Genomic DNA, 20517 nt, shown 5'->3' on the forward strand with positions numbered 1-20517 from the left:
GGCTGGGTAATGATTTACAGGGGCTGCTGTGACAGGTTTATGTGTTTCAGGCAACCCAGTGAGCGCTGGAGACATGTCCATCAAGGTTACTGAGCACTGTCCTCATTTACTGAGGAAGAGGAGCAGGAGGCACCTCACCTCCAGTGTGGTTCCTATAAAATAGGCCTTTATAACCCGCAGGGATTCTTTTGAACACTTTACACATGGCTTCAGAAAGCTTACAAAACTGGAACAGTTTTATGGAGAAAGTGCGGTTTAGCTATCCTATGGCCATTATCACTACAAAAGAGCTAATGAAATGAGGGAGTTTCCCTGAAATAAGCTAGAAAGGCTCCAGCGTGTTTGCATCCTCCACATGGTGACCAATCTGTTCTCTGAAACAGCCAATAGTCGAGATCAAACTCTCTGAAATTCAAACTTTATTTTTTGCTGCTCTCAGAAAGATCACAATAATTCTTTTTCTTCAAGTTTTAGTACAATTAAATATTTCAGAGCTATTTCCTACTGTTCAGCTGGGAGAGATAACAAGAAAAACAAATGCAGATATTCTGAATAAGTGGGCAATTGCCTGTTTTGAAAAAATTGTTTCTTTTTTCAGCAAGCATGTCATGCCATGGTAGTCAACATGTCAAGAAAGCGGGAAAACTATCATCTTTTTCCATTTGAGCTTCAATTGAATTGATGTCTCATTTTCGTTCTCTGTAGGAGCCCTTCACCACGTTCTTCCTCAGTGCCAACGATAACAAATTCGACCATCCTGATCGCACATTTTCTGCCATCACACGCTCTTGGAGAAACTGTCAAAGAGACACGTCGGATGTAAAAGTGAGAAGTATAACAGTCCAGGGTGTATGTTTTATCCTTGCAACTGTAGAACCATCATGTGTTTGTGTCTGGGTATCTATGTGGTTCAGTGGTTTGGCTGTGAGACAAAGTTCAACCCTGAAAATAACAAAACCATGTAGCAATGCTTTGTTTTCAATATCTGCTGTTAGAATGCATGCAGAATCACACAAAGCCTGCTTTCCTTCCTCAGTAAAGCTCTCAGGATTGTAAAAATAAATAACATCCCATTAATTATAAATGTCTTATCTAAACAAAAAGAAATCACAACCCCACAGTGTGCACACACTCTATGCATGTTTGATTTATCTCATGCAAAAAGCAAACCATTTCAGAGGTAGACTGTTCTTGAACAAAGGCTGAATCTGAAAGAAAAACAAAGCCCTCTCTCTCTACAGATTCTCTGTGCATGCACTGAAAAACGCTGAACCCTGCTGATTTGCCTCCATTTTGCCCACTGCATATAACACACAGCAGGGATACGCACTGACCTCAAAGTGTCATATATTTCTAGCACACCCTGCGTAGGATAGTGTTGCCTCAGGCAATTAATAAAGCATTAATGACAAAAGCTATTTAAAATGTAGTCTTTTATGTACAGACAGGGCTTTTACTCGCTGGGATCAGTGGGAGAACCAGCAATCCATGAGAGGAAGAGGTATAACACTGCAAGCCGCTGAACAACTTGATAGTCAAATGCCACCCTGTTAACATATACAGTCTACGTTTGGCCACTTGCATGTCAGCAAGCATTTGTTTTTACACATGTAAGATGGTTGCTAAACTATTAGAGAAATTGTACTATGAAGGACAGTGCAGTATTCCTGAAAGGATTTCATAATTTAATAGAAAAGCAGAAATATTACACCAGAGATACTTACTCCTGGTTACTCCTGGTCGGCCAAGCTGCATGAAATGGCACTGTGTTAGCTTCTTGTTAGCCCGGTTTAGCTAATGATGTCATTAGCTTTCCAAAAAGCACTTAAAAAATATATATTTTACACAAGATCTATGACAAAATCCAACAGTAGCAAGTTTTTTCAAAAATAATTGCCAGTTGCATTCTTAAAAAGAAAATCTGACACAGAGATAACTTTATCATAAATATGCTACATTTAAAATACAATACATTTTATAAATTTAATGTGAAAAATTATGGTATTTTATGCTTATGAGTGTATATATATATATATATATATATATATATATATATATATATATATATATATATATATATATATATATATATATATATATATATATATATATATATATATATATATATATACAAAATTACCCTCAAAAATGGGTACAAATCCACCAAAGTGGGAAAGAAACAAAAATAGTCAGCTCACAGGGCCAGGCTGACTCAGTGGACTTGCTCAGACCACTGAGCAGTCCATTGGGCCTCTGATTTAAAGGGAGCTTGTTTTTACCAGGGTCTCTCTTTCATTAACCCCAACCTCCTCCTGTAGTAATGATGACAAGGCCTAGGGACGCTGAGCTCCTGATGGAGATGACCCCTTATAGGAGCAAGTCAAATGGAAACACCCTGATAAAAGAACCTCTCCTTCCCAAAAACACTGTAATTTATGTAAATTCTCTTCCATACCTTTCATTTATTTCTGCATGAACATGCAGTCAAGTTATGCTGGCACAGCTGCCCATTGACAAAGAGAGATAGACTTTTCTTTAAAGTTTCGGGGACAAATCCACACACACGGAAACACACACACAAACTGCCAGTGTGTTGTCTGAAGGTATCCAGCAGCACTCTCCTGGTGACAGATTTTGACAAACATGTCATTAAGGTGACACAGTGTAAAGCAATGTAGGCTTGAGTGATTGACTTGTTAGCCCATTACAATGCTGTTGCAGAATTAATGGCTACCATGGGAGGGTGGCTTGAAAGCAGAGCTGGCAGTTTTAACAGCTTGGCAGTGAGTTACAGCAGCAAGTTTACAACCAAAAGAAGCTGAGGGAAAGTGTGCTTATGTGTGTGTGGAAGAAAAGAAGAAAACACAGATTATGATTTTTTTTTTCTTCCTCCTTTTTCTGTCATGTGCAGAGGGTGAAATTTGACCAACAGCAGACCAGTAGTCTTATTGGCCTGTACCATGTCATGGCAACTCACTGTCTGAAAACCAAATGATTTATGGGTACCTAAAAGCTCTAAACAATAAATTTCCCATAGGCAGGATTAAAGTCTTTATTACCTCTGAATATGACAAATGCTGCTTCAATAAAATAAAGAGAATTAGAGGAGCTAAGGTACTGACTTGATAATCTCAGCCTGAGAGAAAGACAATTATTCTTAAACTTTTCTATGTACCTAATGAGAACAAGGTGAAAGACTTACATTCCTAGAGTGCTTATTCCTGATACTCTGCTCCTTTATCCTTTCGTAGATCAAGAGGGTAAAGGATCCAAATGGAGGATGCATAAGGCATTAAATTTTAACCATGCTGCAGTATTAAAATTGGTAATATATGTTTAGTCATGAAATTAAAAGATGGTATGGCTTACAAAAGTATTCATTTAAACTTGTAATGCATACTTGTGGAGTGGCAGGAAAATTATGTGTTTTTTAATTTTATTTCAGAAATGAGTACTCAGGAAAAAAAGTTCCCTTTACTCTGACACCCATAAATCTAATACAGTGTCACCATTATCTTTAGAAGACAGCTAAATGGTGAAGTGAGTAGACATATCAGTAGTTTAATGTCGGTATGACTATTCTGTGAGTACCAATAAACAAAACCTTTGGCATTAGGAGCAAATTTCACTTCACTGAAATTTGGAAAAATGTTGGAGAGCTTGAAAACTAACAAGATATAACTATCCATCTGACAGACCAGCTGGAGGAGCATTAATCTCAGAAACAAGCGGCCCTTGGTAAATCTGAAGGAGCTGCAGAAATTCATGGCTTAGTTGGGAGAAGCTGTCAACAGGACAATTTGATGTTGTACATTCCTTAAATCTGTCACTAGTGATATAGAGGTAAGAAGAAAGTCATAGCTGAAAGAAAGTCATAAGACATGTTGTTTCATATTGACACAAGCTATGGATGGGACAGTGGTAACACATGGAAGAAGATTCTCTGGTTTTGTGAGACCAAGCTTGTCCTTTTTGTGCATACAAAACACTGTGACAGAAATCACAACTAACTATTACAGCCAACTGACCATCCCCATGGTAAAACATAGTGTGGGTAGCATCATGCATTATGCAGGCCTTTCTTCAGCTGAGACAGAGAGGCTGGTTCGGACTGATAAGAATTTAGACGGAGCCAAATACGGCAATGCTGGAAGAAAACCTGTGAGAGGTTGCCACACAATTCTAAATGTGGTGGAGTTTTACATTTCAAAAGGAAAATATCCAGAGTTGCAATGTTATGGTTTAGATCAAAATATATTTATGTAAATTTAATGGGGGATCTGTATCAAGAGTTGAAAACCGATGCTCAGATGCTGTCCGTCCAATCTGATTAAACTAGAACTTTTTTACAGAAAAGAATGAACAAAGGTTTCAGCCCCTGGATTCACAAAGATGTCAGAGACGTAACAAAAAAGACGTGAATGTAAAAGCAGCAAAGGGTGGTTCTACACTAATGCAGATCACATGTATATTTACCAAATAATTGAATAACCATTTAGCAATTTTCTTCCACTTCATATTTATTCATCAACTTATGTTGATTTATCACATAAAATATAGATAAAACCTACAAATGTTTGTGGTCACAGTGAGAAAAATGTGGCAAAAAAATCCAATGTGGTATGAATTTTCCAAGAAACTGTCAAACATATGGGATTTGCTCTTGTTTAAGTACAACAGAAAATCCTGTTGGGAAACGTGTTGTCTCAAAGCTCAGGTCAATATTTGCTCTCCCCTTGAGTGTAAATCACACTCGGCTTTACATTAAGAGCTCTTTTACCAAGCTCACTTCCCCTCCACAGCAGGGTCCTGACCCCATCACAAGAACCTAGAGACTAGAGAGAAAAACCCAACTCAGTTCCAGTTTCATTTAACACATCTAACACCTCTGCCTGGAATAACGGGACTAGCACCACTCAACGACCCTCTGATGGCCTGCTGTTCAGTTTGTTTGTGTTACCTTTCCCCTTGAATTTTCACTTCATCTCAGTGAGATTGTTTCTTATGTTTTTTTTATTCCTTTCTCCATCTTTGTATCCACAAACATATTCGTTTCCAGATTCTCCGAATCACCCCTGAAATATTATATGTACATTTCTCTTCTTTAGGAACTGATTCCCGAGTTCTACTATCTCCCAGAGATGTTTGTTAACAGCAATGGCTACCATTTAGGAATGAGGGAAGATGGAACCATGATCTGTGATGTGGACTTGCCAGCCTGGGCCAAGAAGCCTGAAGACTTTGTTCGGATAAACAGGATGGTAAGCATTATGAGCATTGTCTCAGGAACAAAATTGCAGGAACGACATGAGGTCTTCACCATAAAGAAAAATTATGCCATATATATCATTTTTATGCATCATTTACATAAATTGTATACCCTGGCCAGGACTCTTTCAGAAGGCCTTTATCATGATATGATAATATGTTAACCTGCAGGTTAGGTGCCTGAAATTGTCAGAATTTGCATCACTTATAGAATTTAATATAGCATCTTTTTTCCTGTTCCATACTTATCTGTTAGTATTCAACAACCGTGATCAATTTAACAATTTTACAATATGTTCTATAATAATTAGCACTCAATTGTTACCCTCTGACAGTTCTTTAAAAGTCTTGTCCAAATTGTGGCTCATTAAACTCATTACTCGGTACTATCTCTCCCACCAGAGTTCCTGCAATATCACTAGAGGAGAGGGCTGAGGGCAATTTTATCGTATAAAGCTGCCCTTTACGAAGCGGGGCCCCATCACTTGGGTAGGGGGCAAAGGTCTTCATGTCTGAGACTGTGTGTTTAAACACATCCCACAGCATGGGGCTCCCAACTTCCAAAAGGTTTCAGGCATACAGCACCAAAACAGCAAATCAGGGTCATTTGTTACCACCAGATAAACTCAGTTTTTCATTTAGTCTCAAATGACTTAGTGTAGAAACTCAGAAAATCTGCTTTCTGCTTTAACACAAAAACTACACACAAAGGTTACTTGATAAATAGCTTGATATACACTGCAGAACTAGAGGATTTTGGTCAAAAATGACTATATACAAATGTGAACAATCCTACTTATGGGTCAGCAAAGGTAAACATAATGTCCTATTGTCTTTTTACAATTTTGTGAAAAAAGCAACTAATATTCCCACTGTTTAATATTTCAATTATTTTCATAGTATATTCATGTTAAACAAGCCAAACAACTGTGATTACTTTGTGCCAAAGGTGGAGCAAGGCAGCAAAAATGTACTTTATATTCCCAGTAAAAGATTTTAATATGCCTCTGCTTTCTAATTTAGGCATAATGACCAACTTCCTCTATAAAAGCAGAGCAACTTCTGCAACACAGCTGGGCAGAAACAATATACCCTGGGGCCACAGTGGTTTTGGACCTGAAGTAGAAGGACGCCATAGGAACAATTTTGACCTTTTCAGCCAGAGTGGCAGAGTTTGGCTGGTTGTATGCAGGTGACCTTTCCCCAAGCTCAACCCACGCTGCCTGGTTGTGCTCCATCAGGCGCGTACACCAGCGGAGTGGGGGGAGGAACGGGAAAAATGAAAAACTGTTAATGGTATGTCCGCATCACCTGAACAGAAAAGGCGGATGAATGGAAGAGAAAGAACAGCTGCAGTGGAAATGTTGTCATGTTGACGGGATAAACATGCCTGACATTATCCTTGGATTTTTAAACGGTTTAAAAGAATCGCTGTGGAGTTCTTCTATTTTTGTTTTCTTTTGTTCTTTTTTCCCCATATAGCCCACGTTTACTTCCTCTTTTATTTCTTCTTCTGTCTGTGAATCTTCTGGACTTTCATCCCTTTTTCTGTCTCTCTTTTTTCTTCCCTCTTTTCTCTGTTTCTTTTTTCTCCCTCCCTTCCTCCTCCTCCCACTTCCCATCTTTGCATGTGCCACTTTCAATTGTCGTGATATGCCCTGTGGCAAACTTTGCCTCTGAGAGCTCGAGCAGGCTTTGTTGGTAATGGCTGTTATTCCTGACGTGAGGGGAGGAGTGTAAATTTCTCTTGCAAAGCTTCACCTCTGCCTGCATGGGAATTATGTTGTAGCACGCTGTGGAACAATGCTCCGACCCCCCTTTGCAGGTTTTCTATAGGTGCTGTAGATTTGTAATGAGCTTTCTTAAATTATACCCAGAGTCTCCCTCCAATCCTCCTACAAGAAATCTAGCTTGTTTATCCACTAAAGCAATAATTCTTCCCTTTTGTTTTTTTTTTAATCTGCAGTTAGTTTTAAAGTGTGTTTGATCTTTGTATTAATAAGGGAATTTCTTTGTCTCCACGAAGATACTGTGGTAAGTGGAGAGATAAGTGTGATGGGAAGATTGTTCTTTGTTAGATCGTTAAATTAAGACAAATATCTCCATTTAACCTACCATAAAATACCAGTTGTTTTTCTGTGGTTAAGTTACATAACACTAACCAAATGATACAATTGGACTCTGAACTGCGAGCTAAATCCATAAAATTCCCCTCTTGGAAATGTGCTTCAAATTGTTTTGTTACCATCCATTTCTCAGAGACAATAATATATTCATATTTTTTGGAAAATCATTTGGAAGAAGTTGAATTTCTTCAAATTTTGCTTGTTTGTGTATTTTCTCTTTTGTGCAGATGAATAAGAAAAGACACTTCTACCCTTGTTGCTTTGTCTGAGCAGCAGCTCCACAGACTATTTAGATCACAAAGATAAGCTGGAACAATAAGAAAAAAATAATAACTCATGAAAGAGATATGATAGCTTCCCTCTAAGTTAATTAGTTAGTTTTACTCTTCCACAAAGCCTTTTTGAGTTCACAATGATTGTTCCCTTTACTGTGAAGGACTGAAAGCACCGATAATACGAGCAAAAGCAGCACACACTAAGATTTCTCCATGTGCTTTTGATATTTCCATAAAGATGCTTTAAGAGGCATGTCACAGTTTTCATTTTCATAATTTGCTATTCTGCTCCTTTTCTGTTGAGGACGCTGTGTAAAGTTAGCTCAAATGGTGCTTTCCCAAATGATTTCTTTGTTTTCCTTCGTCCTCTTGGTGCCAGTTTGTTTTGGCCATGGTTTCTAAATCTCACTAAGTCAGTGAGACACCTAAGATGACGTATTTCATCCCACTGGCTCATTTCCTTATACAGTGTCTATACTGTATGAGTGAAAAGCAGGATTGTTAGCATATTAAAAAAAATAAATCTGCATGTCGTGTGTGGGTTTGTGAATATGATGCATTTTGCAGGTTACAGCTCCTTGCAAAATTCTTCATTCTCCTTTAACTTCTTGGATTTTTTTAATATAACCCCCCCAAAAACATTCAACATTTTATTTAACCAACATAACATTCTGAACATAAATGTGAATGAAAGGAAAAGTACATGTAGTTTTCCATTTCTTTTGTTTTACAATAAAACTTGGAAAACTCAGTGGATACTTTTGAAAGCACCTGCATTTCCAGGTTTATGCCTTTTTGGATATGTTTGTTCCAAGTCGGTACACACAGACCAGAAGCTGTAAGGTTTGGCCATTTTTCTTCTCCAATTAACACAAATTCACTTCAACTGGATAGAGAGCAACTGTGAACAAAACTTTTCAAGTTTTGCCACAGATTCTCGGTTGACTTAGGTCTGGACATGGACGTTATCCTTTTAACACATGATTAAGCTTCACTTTTAACCATTCTGTTTTAACTATGGTCATATGTTTTGGGTTTCTTATAAGTAAAGTTCTTGGCAAAAAAAGAGTCTTAGACCATTATTTCAGTGATTATCTCCACTCTGTTTGTGCTTTAAGTTGACTTTGCCTTGTGACTTTTGGCTCCTGTGCTTTGTGTTCCTGGGGTGCCCCCCACCTCTAATTGCCCTGTGCTCCTCTGACAGGCCCTGGAAAGCGAGTTTGTGTCATGTCAGCTGCATCAGTGGATTGACCTTATTTTCGGCTACAAGCAGCGAGGGCCAGAAGCGGTGCGTGCCCTCAACGTATTTCACCACCTGACTTATGAGGGCTCCGTCAGCTTGGACAGTATTGCTGACCCTTTGCTCAGAGAGGTAACGCTCGCGGAGACACAGACACACGCATACATATTCTCACGGTGGATGAAGGCACCTACTCTCTTACTCATCATGCATGCAACTTCCTGTGTGTATTTGTCCAGACATGCCTTTCAGTTCCTGGAGCGTTCATATTGTGCATCTGTCAGTCAATTAATATGTGATGCAAGTCTAACCCGTAGGATAAACTGTCAGGGTTGCTGACTCTGCATGTTTACAAGATGGAAGTCATTTTTGTTGACATGAGATTTTAATTCTGCTGTTCAATGAAGTTGTTTTCTTTGAATATCATTTCAAATACATTTTTGATCCTGTTAACATCATATTTCGACGCCCTTATTTTGGAATATACTGAATGTCGCTTTTCCCAATCAGGTCAAAATATCTGTCTGAGCTCTTTGATCAGTCAAAAGCAGTCACTCAATGAATAGATACATGACATAATCCTCTTATTTTAACAAATTAACTCAGTAACTATTATGTGGATTGTTCTGTTTGCATAATTGCAAAGGGATAGGGGACCAAAAACTGCAGCAGCTGGCATGCATTGTGGCACTTTCCAGTGTGAGCTCTCCTCTCCCTGTGATATTCACCATCTGCTGTCTGCAAAACAACTCATTTATATACTGTCACTTTCAGGGGCGCCTTTATTTATCAAGTGACCACTATGCAAATCACCTGCAGAAGATTTGGCTCATCTAATTACCAAACCATATTGTGAAAGGTTTGGTTTGTGTTATTTCAGGAAATAGTTTTGACGATGCCTTGTTTATTTTCCTTCAGACTGGAAGGTTTTAGCTGTCTTCTGCTGTCACAGTTGTTACTTTGAGGGGTGACAGTACTCTTAGTTAGTCTCACATTAGGAAGTCAGATATTTAGAGTCCCTAATTATGTGAGAGTGTGAGATCTGAATTTAATTGTGTCAGAAACTAGATCTTCTAAATTATGTTTTTTTTTGTTAATATGATGAGCACTAATTAAGACAAACTGTCCAGGTTTTGTAATTTATTATATTTTATATATATATTTTTTTTAAATTTTACGTTATCATTTTTGTTTTTACAAAGATTTATATACATTAATACACTATTTTTTTTTTTCAGAAAGATTGATCTATTTATATTTTTTCAATGTTTTTTCTCCTCATAACCACCATGGAAAAAAAAATTAGTTTGAGTTTGCAGTAAGTTTGTATAAGAACGCAATTCATTTGCTTACCTTTTTAATACTAACTAAAGTACAAGTGTGTAGTATGTAAAGTTGTCCATGGGCATTAATGTAATGTTTAAATATTTGTTTGTTGAAGGACACAATATTTATTACCTTAGAGAGCTTATGCATTTGCGGTATACATATGTTCCAAAATACAATGTTGTAAACATTCCTGCTGTTCTAAAAGTATATGTGTATTAAAGTATGCCCATTATTAACAGAATCTAATGTTGAATGAGTCATTCTAGTCTATTTCTGAAGCTCATTTGTGACATAATTGATGTTTTTCAAGTAATTTTCAATATGTCGTGTTTGACATTTACAAATTGATTTTATTTTGCATTCTAAAAACATCTTCATTTGAATCCCGCTAAGACAGGGGATATAGTACAACTAAAGTAGAATAATAATTTTGAGAAACTATTTTAAGAATATTAATATTTCTCAATTCATGCATGTATTTTCTATTTATTTCAGTCAGAGTTTACTAATTCCTCCTACTACTCCCCTCTCCCAGGTCATTGTGTTACCTGCTTGGATGAGTCAATGAGGTGGAATTGTGCCGAGTGTTCGTCTCACTAAGATTTGTTGATATGTGATGATTGACTCCTGGTATTGATTCATCCGTGGCCTGACAGGTGAAACTGCCGCCCTGGCATTAGTCACAACAATTAAGGCATTTGAAACGTCAAGAAATTAGAGGTCACGAGAGATAATTTCCTTGTGCGTGTCAGATGAAAATGATGACACTTCCTGACATGCTGCCAGGCCTCTGGTCTGTGGTTGAGGAACAGTGACAGCTCTTCTGGGCATGCTGCCGGAACAGCAATCCTTCGCTGTGATGCCTCTCCTGACACCCTTTTCTTATGGAAAAACATGACAGCAACCCCTTGATTCAGACCCCACTGTGTCACTCACAAGTAAACAGACAAATTATTCATCAGTGGAACTCCATTGCTCCTCCTGCCACTGCCCCTCCTGCCACCTCTGCATCAACAAAGACACCAAAGTGTGCTGCAGCAAGCTTCTGACAGCCTTTGAGCTTGTTGACATTCCTTAAATTGATTTCACCTTGATATTCTGATGTTGATGAAATACAAATGTTCAAATGGTTTACATTACTGTCTCTATCACATATCATAAAGATTTTAATTTCCATTATATGTGATGAAAGCAGGATTAGACACAGGCACTTACCCGTGGACAAATTGTTTGAGACATATTTGCTCTCACTTAAAGTCATATAGATGTCCATTCCCAAGTAATCACTTAAGAAAAAAGCTTCAGGGCTACTCTTTGTTTTACTTCAGGATTACATTCATGATGAGATTGTCTGAAGAAAATTTCTGTTGACATGTAAAGAGTGTCATTACATAGGAAACTAACACAGCTGCTGTACATTCCTTTATGTGATTCCTCTGGTAGGATTTTTTTTTTTCTTGTATAAAATGTTTTTGTTTCCCGAAAGCCAAATTATTGGAAATAATTTGCGGTGTTATCTTTGACCTCTGTCAAAAGGTCAGAAAGCTTGCTCCAAATTTGTAGCTGCCATTTCTGGTCTTCAATGATTCAAAATGATCTCACCTTTCTGCTTTAGTCATCACAAGGGAATGTTTGCTTTTGTGTTGCTGCATGTGTGCTCTGGAGAGCGATACTTGTAGATCATCCTGACCTACATGTATAGGTCAGTCTCAATATAACAAAAGGGAATTGAAAAAAGTTGAGTTATATCAGTAATTCAAGTCAAAAATGTAGCTTAACACATTATTGAGTCTATCAGTGAGGTTTAAGTCATGCGAGTTTGTTGACCAATACGGACAGCAATACCACGGCCCATAAACCACACAGTGGTTCTGCTGTTATTGTGGGTAGATGTTACATCTTGTTTAAAAAATAGCAGTGGGATTTTCTTGGTTGCTTCTTCACCTTTTTCTGTTTGTGGACACAGCCAGTTTGTTAGTCAAGCTCCTTTTCTAGTGAACCTAGCCGCCTTGCTCACCCAAGCAAGGCAGCTTTTGCTTGGAGGGAAAATAATCTAAATGGTTGTAGTGAGCCACTTCTCAGCCAAAGAGCAAAGCCTTTAATGACATGAAGAAATGTCTTGCCTGTTTAGTTATACTACCTGAGAGTGCAATACAGACATATTTTTGTCATCCATCTCTGGGGATCAGTGTCCAATTGGATGAGAAACATTGATGTGTTTTGATCAGCTTGTGAAATAACATATCGATGATTTAACCTTCAACAAGGTAAAATCCTCACAAAAGAACTCAAAAGTAAAGAAAACTAGCCAATGATTCCTTTGAAAAATAATATGCTTCAAGACTATCATCGTTCAGCAGCCCAGTTTTTATCATTATGAGTAATTTGATGTTTTCCACATGACAGCTATCTCAGACTTTATGGTCTATGGATCGAGTTTCTTTATTTGAACAGACACCTTGACCCTGAACCTAACCTTAAATACCCATAATGTCAGTTGCCTCAGTTACTTGGCAGACTTCGTTGTAAAAAACACGCTAACGTTTAATGCTTCCCAAATGTGCAAACCAGCTCACATGAAACGTTCACTGCATGACAGCGCTCACCAGTGTGGACATTGCCTTTTTTGGAGCCGTGAAAGATCTGAAGTGACCAGGCTGTGTTGGGGGCGACTGTGTGCCTCGCAGGTGGCCTGTCCTAATTCGGCATCACCTCCAAAAGCCCTGCGCCACGTCTGACTGTGGCATTTGCTACCCAATGGGTCCTTTTTGATAGTGAGTGGTGTGTACAGGAGCAGGAAAATGAGGGCCAGTCACACAGGCAGTAGGGAGGGCAGACGAAAGGCTGAACGATGTATGTTTTATTGTGCACAATGGCATTGATGGACATCTACAAGCTCTTCTGATGGTGGAAAAGGCTTCAGTCACATCAATCACCTCCACCTTAGAGTGCCACGCTTTCAGTCAAGCTCAGCAGCTCTTACTGCTTCTGTTTAGTTTAGTTTTTTTTTCTTTTGTTGCAAGCAGAGAAGCTCTTTTGTCTTTTTTTCCCCAAGTTTATTTTCTAAAAATAGAAGAGCTCAGATTCTTGTGGTGGTGTTCTTTTTTCACTGTTCGTTATCTGACTTCAGTTCTGTTTTTTCCCTGTTATTCTCATAGTTTCCCCTCCATAAATCATCCTTCATTGAGGTAGTACCTTTACCTAACTCACAAAGTCTATCTTGTGTGGTGTTCTGTTTGCGTGCGTGTGTGTGTATGTGAGTATGACTATACACACATGCTTTTGTGCTTTGTTTCAAGTACAATAACATCTAAAAGCACGCTGGCCTGCTGCAGTTCTATCTGGATGTCACTCCAGGTTAACGTTTGTGCAGTTGGGGCCCCTGCTCCTGGAAATGGGGAATGGTTAACTGAAGCATGTTAATAGGAAAAGGCTTGTCTCTTCCACACTAACACTTGGATGACTCTGCAGGCAGAGGGGGGAAGGGGGAGCACCCAGGCGGATTGGGAGTGCACCCCTTTCCCTTCACCTCCCCCCTTCCTCAGAGGCACGGCTGAGTTAGGATTTGCTTGCATTGTCAAGTAACGCATTGACCCATCACTTTGATGCATATTGATTGTGACAGCCACTCTCTCACTCGCTTGCTCTCTCCCGCAGGCCACAGAGGCGCAGATCCAGAGCTTTGGACAGACGCCATCTCAGTTGCTTATCGAGCCACATCCTCCACGCAGCTCCGCCATGCACCTGGTGAGAACAGTGAGCATGCTGGGAACCTTCACTGCACCTCTGGATGTGTGTGTGTGGTTCAGGGAGGCTGGGTAGACCGTCTATATTTTGGTTTACAAGCAGTATTAAGTTTATGAAAAATGTTTTCTAACTTGGCATTCTTTCAATCTTTTTGTTTTGTTTTTTTTAACAGTTAAATGTTTTATTTTTATCTTGTGTAGTCACAGGGCCCCTGTTTAACTAACAGTTATTAGGACCAGTATTCTGTGGTGCATCTTAACTGGTCATTTTCAAAAGTAGTGAAGTTTAGTGAGAACAGTGCTCCCTACTGGTCTAAAAGTTGTGTTTTTCCAATTACATTTATGTATGGCGCCTTGTAGAAGCAGACAAACAAAAATAAAACATTTAACTTGTTCACATTTTGTCATGTCAAAATCACAGTGAGCAGCATTTTATTTTATTGGTTTTTTTTTTTTTAATGCACCAGCATTTAGTAAGAGCAATATTATGAAGAGGGAGGAAAATACATGATGATTTTACAAGTCACTTATAAATAAGACTCAAAAAGTTTGGCACATTTTCTGAGCCCCTTTTACTATGATACCCCCAAATACAATCCAACAAAACCAATTGCCTAACAATTTTTCCTCTATGAAAGAGTTGCCCAGTAAGAAAAACTGGATTGATAACAACCAGTGTTTATTTCCTTCTTGCTGCCATTTGTGTATATGTTTAGGATTTGCATATGTTCAGCAGAAAAAAAATGTTAGCGGTGAAGTCATTATTTTTTGTGATGCTAACAGGCAAAGATATATTTATATTATATAATTAAATATTGGTTGACGGGAATAACAACAATACTAATATTGTATATCACATTTTCAAATTAGCGCATCCCTACGTAAAACTTTTTAAAAGTTTTGTCATAACTTAAGATTTATGTTCAGATGCTACTCATCTAATCTGAACATATAGACAAACCACAACTTCTAGTTTCAAGTGTCTTAAATTTTAAAAGTCATGTATCATTTTCTGACTTCTTTTCAATTACATAACAACACAAAGTTGAAATAAAGATATCTAAGCTTGTGGCTCAATATCTTAAGTGATAGTCACGTGACAAAAAAATAACATTTTTAGCTACTTTAATTTTTGAATAACATCCAATGCCTGCTGAGGTGATTATAAAACAATTTTATTAATTTAAGTCTGTTCTATTCATCTGCATTCAATGTTTAATAAAAGCACTTCACCCTCAAAATATTATTTTGACAGATTGTTTATTTATTTTACTTATGCAGAAGAAATGACAAAACTTTTAACTATTTTGCAATTCATCACAAAATCGGTACAAAACCTTAATCGAAATTCTTTATATTATTTTTTATTTTACGTGAAACAGGCTGGACATTTCTGATGCATGTTTCTGTATCAATCATTTCCTGTGTCTCCAGCTTTCTTTGCCTCCTCTTGTTGTGATCCTTTGTCTAATTGCCAAATGGGGATGTTGCATTAAGTTCTCCTTTGTGTCTGAACCTTGTTTTGTTTTTCTTCCACACCAATTCTTCTTCCATTCTTTTCTTACATAATTTCATACCTCTTCTTGTCATCTTTTCTGTGCCCTCCTTTCATGCTCTCAACCTTCATCATCCTCATCCATCATGACGCCTCCATTTTTTCCACCCATATTTTTGTCTTTTCTCTCTTCTACTCAATAGTGTTTCCTTCCGCAGAGTCCTCTCATGTTCAAGGACCAGATGCAGCAGGACGTCATCATGGTGTTAAAGTTTCCATCCAATTCACCGGTTACGCATGTGGCTGCCAACACCCTGCCCCATCTCACCATTCCAGCCGTGGTCACCATCACCTGCAGCCGCTTATTTGCCGTCAATCGATGGCACAACACTGTTGGTGAGCAAAGTCGATGTCTAGAGGTGCTAGAGGTTCAAACACAGACATATGCTGAAGGGTGGGTAGGGGGAATGTGGCACACCACATGCAATACCTACCACAGCAGAGGTCCTGTAAAATCACTTCATCACAGTCACACAAGAAACCTTCCCACTGCTCATGATAGACTTGTTGCAAGCTGTCTATTAGAGCACCTGGCACCTTCCAGGTAAGCTGACTATGAGTGTTTCCACATGTTCCTTTTCAGACATGTGTGAACAACATTACCCACGGAGCCCCTCCCTACGAACAGGCCTCACCTTAGGGTCAAAGGGTCAAAGCAATGGTTACTAGGAAATTAGGCCACAACTGCACCACATTCTCCTCACACGTTTCCATCTGTCACTGCAGAAAATACGTACCACTCAAGACCAAAGAGTACACAGTGTGCGGTTGCCCTTAATGAACACAGCTGCAGCGCCCTGACCATCCTGTTGGAGAGGAAGGAAATGTGGTCTCACTTTTTGAAATAAGAATGACAATGAGGTTTCCATAATTTTAGACATGTCCCTGAATCAAAACGGTTTCACGTAAATGAAATGACATTTAACGGTGCAGCTGAAAAGTATAGTAAGACATAAATTAATTGTTATATCTTGTAAAAAATATGAATGAATGGCTGCTTGACTATGTATGAACGTGAAATTGTTCAACTGTATGCATGTATGCTTACATGAATCTAGGTCTCCGTGGAGCACCAGGCTATTCTCTGGAACAGGCCCATCATCTCCCTATAGAGATGGATTCTCTGGTTGGTGAGTGAGCTCAAAGGAGAATACACAACTTCAAACTAGAAAAGGACATAAATATTTGTCCTTTATGTCTATTTTAGAAAAAAGGTGCTACACCTCGGGTATGGTACTGTTTTTCTTTTTGTGTGTTCCTTTCAGCCAACACTACTGGCAGCAACAAGCGTCAGATCACAGACCTAGTGGACCAAAGCATCCAAATCACCACACACTGTTTTGTGGTGACAGCTGACAACCGCTACATCCTGGTGTGTGGCTTCTGGGACAAGAGCTTCCGTGTGTACTCCTCTGAGACAGGTAGGTTACAGTGTAAACTCTGTTTCCTACAGGGCTGCGCTCTGATGTGTGGAGGACTGAATACTATGACAGTAATGATTCAGTATTGGTGCAACTGTCTCCTGACACACTGGACACAAAAGTTGATAGATATACACCTCTTCAACAAATTATTAACTGCAATGAGAACAACTTATTGTCCCTGTAGCTCATAAATTCTTTTTTATTGAATTCAGCTGGGACCTCATGACGTGGTTTGAGAATAAAGAGCTTGACTCCTTGATGTTTTCATCTCTGAATGTCTCCCAATCCTTCTTCCTAAAGCAGTATAATTTACATAGAAATTATGCAGTTTTTAAAATTGTGAGCAGCATAATTTTGATGCTTATAGTGAATTCAACTGAAAACAAACAAACAAAAAAAAAAAACAATAGAAATCATCTTTGCTCTGTAATCTGTTTAGGCAAGCTGACCCAGATCATTTTTGGCCACTGGGATGTGGTGACATGTCTGGCCAGATCAGAGTCGTACATCGGAGGCGATTGCTACATTGTTTCTGGGTCTCGGGATGCTACCCTGCTGCTTTGGTACTGGAGTGGGCGGCACCACATTATTGGTGACAACCCCAATCACGGTGAGTAAGACAAAAAAAATACACGACTAACTCTTCTTTTCATTCGTCTCAGACAAATTACAATCTGCAGCCAAAACAGACAAGACACATAAAATTAAGTGTATAATGTTTTCTGTTACTAAAGAAGACACTTATAGTGAAGGTTTGAAGAAAGTTGTATCTCTGGAACCAGCCAATCAGATTTCATAGTAGATTTTGACACACAGACAGAACCTTTTAGTCTTTTCCACAGCTATACTTATGACTTTAAAATGTATGTCGACTGAAATATTCTCACTTTATCTTTGCGACCTTCTGCTTCCCACCAAGAAGCAATGCATTTCACTGACAAACAAACAATACTTCTATCTCAAGTTTAAAATTGTAGCTTGCAAAGCAAATAATGAAATTTGTGAGAAAGAATAAACATGATTATCATTTCTCTTCATTGGTGGATTATCAGCACCTTCCTCCTTTCTAATAAATTATTGTCATAATACCAAACCCTGAGGTGCATTAGTCTCAAGTGCTGAAAAAAAAAAAAAAAAAAAAAAATATATATATATATATATATATATATATATATATATATATATATATATATATATATATATATATATATATGACTGGATAGCTCAATACATAAGGCATCAGTATATCACCCGAGAGGGCAGGGTTCGAATCCAGTCTGGGTCCTTAGGCAAGACCCTTCAAGCTACTCCCTACCTCATACCATGAGAGATACTAAGTTGCATAACATGCCGGCTCAGACGTCGCCCGGCCAAACAAGGTCTGCGTCAGGTGTTGGGGAACCAGAGCACCTTGATGACAAATGGGCTACTGGAACAAGACGGAAATGGGCGAGAGATGAAAATGTGGATCTGTTGGAATGCTACTACTCAAGTAACCCTAGTGAGAGAGGTTACATGCAAAGACTGGGGAAGGAATGGTTACTTCGACATCCCCAGTCAACACTAAGCGCTAAACAACTAGTAGCTCAGTGTTCCAACATCCGCAAACGGCAACTGCTATCACAACTTGAGATTGACGAGATACAACACAAATGCTACGGCAAAAGGGAGGAACCCGGATGTCAGGACTGTGGGGACTTAACTACAAGTCCCCACCCAGTGAGGGGATACACGGCCCCAATGAGCGAAACAGAGCTGAACGAGACAGCTGCTGACCTGAGAGAGAGAATCATGACCCGAATGACAACCAGGCCTCCCCGGTGCCAATTACAACGGCTGAGTGAAGTACCATCAGAAAGTCTCATTGAGAATGTGAATGCAGCATTGAGAACGATCCCTACCAACACCATAACAGAAACCAATGAGCTGATCTACAACTCAGCATCAGTGATCCTTGAGATACTTGGCTATAAGAGCAACCATGAGACCCAATACCCACCATGGAAAAGACGGTTAGAGGCTAAAATCAAGGTAACAAGGAGGGAAGTGAGCCAACTGTCAGAGCTCCACAAGGGTACAATGAAAACAATGCCCATACCTGAAGCACTCGAGACTGCCAAACAGAGGCTCCAAGCCTTGGCCAGCCGCCTAAAGAGATACACAAGGGAGAATGAATCCAGAAGGATTAACCGGCTCTTCTCCACTCAACCAGCTAAGGTGTACTCTCAATGGCAGGGTAATAACAACAGAGCAGACCCACCAAGGCTGGAGACTGAACAATACTGGAAAGGCATATGGGAAAGGGAGGCGTCCCACAACAGCAATGCACAGTGGCTGATCTCTCTACGAGAGGACCAGAGCAACCTCCCTGAGCAAGCCCTTGTAACCATCACTGTGACAGATGTTCAAGAAAGAGTCTCAGGTATGAAAAACTGGACAGCACCAGGGCCTGACATGATCCATGCCTACTGGCTAAAGAAACTCACTGCTCTCCATGAGAGACTGGCAGCCCAAATGAACCAGCTGCTACAAAGTGGGACTCACCCTGAATGGTTAACTGAAGGGCGGACAATCCTAATCCAGAAGGATCCATCAAAGGGTCCAGTCCCACCCAACTACCGACCAATAACCTGCCTCTCCACAACCTGGAAGCTCATGTCAGGCATCATAGCGGCCAAGATAAGCAAACACATGGATAAACACATGAGCACGGCACAGAAGGGTATCGGTGTAAATACCAGAGGAGCCAAACACCAACTCCTCGTAGACCGCACAGTTGCCCGAGACTGCAAAACCGACACACCAACCTGTGCATGGCTTGGATCGATTACAAGAAAGCCTATGACTCAATGCCGCATACTTGGATCATTGAATGCCTAGAGATGTATAACATCAACAGGATTCTGAGAGCCTTCATTGCAAACTCGATGAGGCTGTGGAAAACCACCCTTGAAGCCAACTGCAAACCACTTGCACAAGTGTCCATCAAATGTGGCATATACCAAGGAGATGCCCTGTCCCCGCTACTGTTCTGCATAGGCCTGAACCCCCTCAGCCAAATTATCAACAAGACTGGCTATGGATACCGACTCAAAAATGGGGCCAACATCAGTCACCTCCTCTACATGGATGACATCAAGCTGTATGCCAAGAGTGAGCGAGACATCGACTCACTGATCCACACCACCAGGATCTACAGCACTAACATTGGAATGTCATTCGGACTAGAGAAATGTGGTCGGCTGATCACAAAGAGGGGGAAGGTGATCCACACAGAAGGAGTCTCACTCCCACAAGGAACAATAGCAGACATAGAGGACAGTTACAAGTACCTAGGTATACCACAAGCAAATGGCAACCTCGATGAGGCCACAAGGAAAGGAGCCACAGCTAAATACCTCCAACGAATAAGGCAAGTCCTGAGAAGCCAGCTCAATGGCAAGAACAAAATCCGTGCGATAAACAGCTATGCCCTGCCAGTAATCAGATACCCTGCTGGAATAATCAGCTGGCCAAAGGAGGAGATGAAAGCCACAGATATTAAGACTAGAAAG

General features: G+C 39.5%; 1 protein-coding gene across 1 annotated transcript in view; it reads left to right on the plus strand.

The window, feature by feature from the left end:
• The window catches only part of nbeab (neurobeachin b), a 203748-nt gene that overhangs the window by 173822 nt on the left and 9409 nt on the right, over window positions 1-20517 (plus strand). Inside the window, exons 46-54 of the mRNA XM_055028191.1 lie at window positions 706-825; window positions 5109-5261; window positions 8874-9041; window positions 13397-13426; window positions 13896-13985; window positions 15683-15875; window positions 16598-16669; window positions 16805-16960; window positions 17403-17573. Coding sequence (XP_054884166.1) covers window positions 706-825; window positions 5109-5261; window positions 8874-9041; window positions 13397-13426; window positions 13896-13985; window positions 15683-15875; window positions 16598-16669; window positions 16805-16960; window positions 17403-17573 — 1153 coding nt within the window. The remainder of the gene's footprint in view (window positions 1-705; window positions 826-5108; window positions 5262-8873; window positions 9042-13396; window positions 13427-13895; window positions 13986-15682; window positions 15876-16597; window positions 16670-16804; window positions 16961-17402; window positions 17574-20517) is intronic.

Source organism: Poeciliopsis prolifica, unplaced genomic scaffold (assembly GCF_027474105.1).
Source record: "Poeciliopsis prolifica strain line A6 unplaced genomic scaffold, Auburn_PproV2 SCAFFOLD004, whole genome shotgun sequence".
Lineage (NCBI taxonomy): Eukaryota > Metazoa > Chordata > Actinopteri > Cyprinodontiformes > Poeciliidae > Poeciliopsis > Poeciliopsis prolifica.